This window comes from Camellia sinensis, chromosome 2 (assembly GCF_055761805.1).
Source record: "Camellia sinensis isolate YWXY chromosome 2, ASM5576180v1, whole genome shotgun sequence".
Taxonomy (NCBI): Eukaryota; Viridiplantae; Streptophyta; class Magnoliopsida; order Ericales; family Theaceae; genus Camellia; species Camellia sinensis.
Genome location: NC_138962.1, coordinates 161,218,583 through 161,224,641, shown reverse-complemented (window position 1 = coordinate 161,224,641; position 6,059 = coordinate 161,218,583). Strand labels below are relative to the sequence as shown.

General features: G+C 32.4%; 1 protein-coding gene across 5 annotated transcripts; it reads right to left on the bottom strand.

Moving 5' to 3' along the window:
- Positions 1-467: 467 nt before the first annotated feature.
- On the bottom strand, positions 468-5,598 carry LOC145820425 (ABC transporter G family member 22-like). 5 transcript variants are annotated; one of them, XM_082915990.1, is made up of 8 exons: positions 5,468-5,598; positions 4,734-4,937; positions 4,024-4,590; positions 3,317-3,552; positions 2,305-2,460; positions 1,984-2,167; positions 1,569-1,620; positions 468-647 (listed from the first exon to the last, which is right to left on the bottom strand). In XM_082915990.1, exons 4-8 carry the CDS (start codon positions 3,541-3,543, stop codon positions 568-570), a joined length of 699 nt encoding a protein of 232 aa, XP_082772116.1. In that variant the 5' UTR covers positions 3,544-3,552; positions 4,024-4,590; positions 4,734-4,937; positions 5,468-5,598; the 3' UTR covers positions 468-567. The 5 variants fall into 5 exon arrangements, 3 of the variants coding, with proteins under 3 accessions (XP_082772116.1, XP_082772115.1, XP_082772114.1); XR_014361954.1 differs by having other exon boundaries at positions 1,569-2,167; XM_082915989.1 differs by lacking the exon at positions 468-647 and having other exon boundaries at positions 745-1,620.
- Positions 5,599-6,059: the final 461 nt, after the last annotated feature.

Below are 6,059 nucleotides of genomic sequence, written 5' to 3'. Positions count from 1 at the left end.
ATTTAGATCACACTTTTTAAGTGTGATTAAAAACTTTAGTTCACACCTTTTAAGTGTGATTAAAAACTTTAGATCACACATTTTAAGTGTGATTAAAAACATTTAGATCACACCTTGTAAGTGTGATTAAAAATATTTAGATCACACCTTTTAAGTGTGATCTTTAGAAGTGTGATTAAAAAAGAATCATTTTTAATCACACTTTTTAAGTGTGATTAATAACATTTATATCACACCTTTTAAGTGTGATCTTTGAAAGTGTGATTAAAAAATATCATTTTTAATCACACTTTCTAAGTGTGATTAATAATATTTAGATCACACATTTTAAGTGTGATTAATAACATTTAAAATCTGTAATAAAAAAAGGGTTCGACATATTTGAAAAATAATCAATATTATTTTTATATGCACATTTGAAGAATGTAATACACACTATATACTATATTTTGAATCATAACCACATATTGAATAGAATAACGTTACATATTTCATAAATGAAAATTAAATATTCAAAAGTATATACAAAGGAATTAAATAAAAAAAAATTAACTGTGCTTACATATATTAAAAAATGAAAAAACTTAAAAAAACTAAGTTCTTTAATTCTTGGACCATATTTTGCATCTCTCCAAAAAAGTTCTGACCTGAAAAATAAAAACACAAATTAATCCAAAAACCGCTGATGTATATGAATAAACTAAAAAGTTAATTCAACAAACCAAAATACGAACGTCAATCATTTCTGCTTGATCTTAATCCTTTTGGAAGTAACTTCCCTGTTAACAATTAGATGCCATAGCAGCTCAATGTCAATGACATTGTAATTAGGAGGTCACTAATGAGCATAGTATTTAAAAATGATAAATCTCAATACAACTTGTGTACGATCTTTTTGTGAATGTACATTATTATTACTGTTGAACCATAATTCTAGGTACCCATAAATAAATAAATAAAAACTCAAGAATTTACTCCATTTTTTTTGGGGGGGGGAGAGTACATACATTGTAGTTACTATCACCAGCAGCAACAGGTTTTGGAGAAGCAAAGACTGCATTTATGAAAAAAATTCATCGGAGCTTCTAAATACACTCGCTTATTTTCTCTCTACACTCACTATATGCATTGTATATCTTGTATGTTACGAAGAAAAATTTGTGGATATAGGTGTAGAGATGAACATGGCAGGTGTGTGGTGGGTTTAGAAACTCCCAATTGCATCATTTAAAACGAGGATTATGTGTATATATATATTGTTTTACAGCATTATCCAAATGAAATTGTTTCTTTTGAAGTTGCAACATTTTTTCCATTTTGTTTTCCATAGCATTTAAAACAAGTACTCTGTTTTATGTAAAAAATCATTTACAGCATTGTATGAGAATATCACCAATTATATTTATTTTCGAAAATGGATCCATTCTGTTTTGCAATCATCCAAGTCTGATTGGAGCTTTCTTTGCAATGACACTATACTAATGATGCATTTGGTTCTCTAGATGCCATGAAAATAGAAAATCCATGGTATTTAATAATGCAATAAGAAGCTGAAATATAAAGCTGACCTGTGTGACCCACTGTTCTCTCTGAGTCATATATCTCAAAGTCATTTCTTCCCTGCTCAAACAAACACCCAAGCCCTTCATTTAGTCCTAAAAGAGTACTAAAAAAAAAGTTAATGAAAAAAGGGCAAAATTTACTTTACCCCATATGGTTTACTCCATGTGTTGTTTACGCTCAGATGTTTAAAATAAGCATATAATTTACTTCATGTGTTCTCTCATTGTATAGGTGATTTGCTGATGATTTGTACAACCTGTGGCCCTAGATATGGCATAGTGGGCAAAGAAAACTCTTGAGAAATTGGGATGAAGATAGGTTTGATTTATTGTTATAATTTTTATTTTTGTTGTCATATATAATCATGAATTTGCTAATAATAATGTGAAATTGAAGCTTTGGACTTGAAATGCAATATACCTCAACTATGTCTTGTAAGATTTGAACGATCCTCAAAGCAGTTGTAGAATCCAGGCCAGAGGTTGGTTCATCAAGAAACAAAAGAGAAGGGTTGATTATAATCTCATTGCCAATACAGACACGCTTCCTCTCTCCTCCTGAAACTCCCCGAACAAAAGAGCTACCGATCATAGTGTCTTGGCACCTGAGCACATTGATATTCCTCATTGATCAGCTCATGAGAACAGGTATGATTCATTTGTGTGGTCAGTTTTTTGCTATATCTGACTTTAGCTAACACATAATTCAAGATAATAGCATAGCAGAGAAATGAGAATTTACCTCTCCAAGCCCAACTCGTCGATTACGTCTATGGCTCGTTTTTCCTTTTCCTGTTTTGTCAATGTCTTTGGAAGTCGTAGGAGTGCTGCATATGTTAATGTTTCCCTCACTGTAAGGTGAGGAAAGAGCACGTCGTCTTGAGTCACAAATACTATCCTGAAATATATTTCATGTTATTCTAATGTGTGATTACCCTTTATTTTCACATCACTTATCTTTTTTTATTTTTTTAAATGGTAATGTTCAGGCTATACTTTTATGTGAACATTGAACATTCATACAGGTGAAAAATTATAAAACCAATTTCAATTAGGTAGGTTTTAGAGGAAATCTGTCTTAATCAGGCTAATATGATGAAAGTCGTGGAAAGCGAAGGAAATGGTGGAAAAAAGTTAGAACTGTCCTGAGTTTGTTTAGCATAAAAGTGGTGGAAGTTATAAGAAGGTAATTTTTCTATCCATCCCATGGTAACATGGTAACTAAGCTTTTTGTTTCTTACAAAAAACACAAAAAAATACAAGAAAGTTTAAATTTGTTTATAAAATTTTTAAATTTCAATATCAGTGTGTCTGAGTCGTGTCACATATCCGTGTCCATATCCATGCTTCTTAGGTTTTAACTTTCTTTGCATTAGTTGTAGTGATGATGAATTTCTGTGAATATATATATAACAAAGGCCTATGAGAAAACTGTTATTGTGTATACTACTCTTTTTTAATATGCAGCCCAAGTGATAGACATAGCTTGTACAAATTGAAAGTGTTTTATTTTTCTTTATATGCATAAGCACATTACTTACCTTACTCGGACTGCCTACTGCTGTTTATATGCATACCAGTTTTCAAGTCTCATATATGTATATGCATACCAGTTTTCAAGTCTCATATATAGATTTTTTAGTGGTGAAATATTCCTTGTAACCAAAGATAGGAGTTTTTCAGTAAATTTCCTGAGAACCAAACACACATAAATACAATGCTACTAGCTCTTTCATGTATATCTAGATTGTTACCTGCTCTTTAGGAACTTCGAATATGGCTGGTCATTATAAGTAATTGAACCTCCTGGTGTCAACCCTCTCACCCTGCCACCGAGCAGACTTAGAAGTGTAGTCTTTCCACTCCCTGAAGGCCCCATCAATGCCAAAACTTCTCCAGGATTCACCGAACCAGAAATCCCATTTAGTATTTCTTTCTCCACCGTTGATGTCACTCCTTTTATAACCACCTTGTACGTCATGTCCGTAAACTGCATATTCAGAAGAAAAAAAAAATCTCCATTTACAATATTGGCAACAATAATTCCTTGAAATAGGTGTATATATTTAATTGTCACAAAATAGCATAGTAGTATTTGTATGGAGCATGGCTGTGTTTTTAGTTTTTGTCTTTTTTATACAATATACCTGAAAGCTGTCTTAGATGATGGATTTGAAATAATACAATAAAATTCCTCTGTAAATGAGTTAATACAAAAATAAATAAATAAATGAAAAAGTATAGAATTCCTAAACAACACGGTGGTAATTTATTCATGATAGTTGATGAAACTTTTTATCACGGTAGATAAATGAACTACTAACTAAACACATGGAAATTAAGTAACTTAGTGGCCTATAATTTACCCTGATCATCTATAATATACACACACAGATGTTCCAAAGAAGAAAATAAAGTGATAATTTCAAACAAAAAACATGTCAAAGTACCCATTACCTACCCTTCTTAAGAGAAGGCCCCATGCTAAACAAGTTAAAAGCTCTGTGGTGGGCCTTGAACGGTGACACTGCCAGATATTACGTGGTAACTATCAATACAGAAGCATTAATTATCAACCAACAAACTGCTTTGATCTAGTAAGAAAACCCATGCTGAAAAACCTTTCTGTGGAGAGTAACTGGAACACTGGTAACACAATCTCATATAACTTCAAAGCCAGAGGGTTTATATCTTCAACTGGAGAGTCACCACCAAATTTGGCTTTAGCAGAACTCAGGCATATCAAATGTTTATAAAGGGTTGGATCTTGTCCCTAAAATAGAACAAGTAGAGCAAAGCCCCACAGAAATTGAAATTCTTCTGGTTTCAATTGAACCATGCTGTATCCAGAGATGAAGGTATTATTTGAGTTATTCTCAGTTGTTTGGGAAGATAGATTCATGTCAAAATGCACAGGAACTGCATCCAGTGCAACTGCCTGTAAGATTACAGGCCAGGCTTCTTCTAAACAAGGCTGCAACTTTGTTGAAACCAGAGGTGATTGAATTCCATCAAGGAATGGTTTCCACTGCAAACAGGTCACAGAAAACAAAATAACTACGGACAGAGGAAACAATTACAACATTTCTACGTGTTTATGCTTACATTTAAAAGATGGAAGAAGGAAGACACAAAGACAATACTAACAGGTTTCACAAATAATAAGCTTACTTTTTGTTTAAGATGCAATCTGAAGCAGACACAACTGTAGTCCTTTAAAATTGAGATCCAGTACTTCCCCAGTACACTTGAACTTTCTGAAAATAATGGTAATTGAGCTAGATACTCATCTGGAACCCCATCATGTTTTTTCCTCAAGAAGGCATATGTATAACATTTGAGAGAGGCATGGGCGGTTAAAAGTCTTATTTTGATCTAGTCAACAAAAAAGAATAGTATTAGTAAATATAAAAAATAAAAAAACAACTCACCATCATATGTACATACATAGATATATCAATATAAATGTATATTATACGTGTAAAACTGTGAGCCACATAATATCCTCTTCTGCTCCTTCGATGAACTTGGCTATTGCTGAAAGTTCACTTCAACAAAAAATAGAAAACACAATAGATCCACCAATTGGCCTTCTTAGGGCAAGTTTGGGAAGTTTCAATAATAGTCAAAAAGTCAATAAAAAAGCCAAAAGGCCGAAGAACTATATAAAAAAGTCACAAATTCCATTTCCACTCTACTTTTTGCACATTTTTTTTTAATGTAAAAATCCAAAAAATCATCCCAAGCATACTAATTTTTTTCACCTCTTATTTTAGCCAAAACGTTACTAAAATAGCCTATATTCCCAAACCAACCCTTAATTTACATTGAATAATTTGGAGCAGATCCACCAATTGGCCTTCTTCATTTCATTGAACAATTTGGAGAATAGTGAAATGATATACCTTGCATGATACCCATTCTGCAAATGATGGATAGTAAAGATCCTCAAAGTTATTCAGTGGATGTGATATCAATGAAAATATTCTCTTAACTGCAATTTGATCTCCACTAATTATCCCATTCGTTAGTATCTGAAATTTTTACAAGATATACCCCATCATTAATATGCAAAATTTAATTAGAATATATCAAAGATATATATTCATTTTTATTCTGAAACCTTTGTAGCCTACTGCAAGCCTGCCTCCAAAAGAATAGGGCCAGAGGACGTGCCTAATGCAGTGCAGACAGCAGATACTAGTTGGGCCTAAAAATGGTACAGAATTAATTTATTACAAATCTATAAAAGAAAAAAATAACTATGAAAACACATATACATATTTTGTAAAACCATTCCCTGAAGTTGCATTAAATAAGAAACATGTTTCAGCAATGAAAAATTTATATCCTTGAAATGGAAGGAAGAGTGAAGGAAACCTAACGCAAGTTCAATCAGCATACCTGATACTGTTCAAGTAGAAGGTGTCCAGGAAGGTCAGGGTCTGGTATCATTTCAAACTGTAATTCACACAACAGAAGACATAAATGAACTAT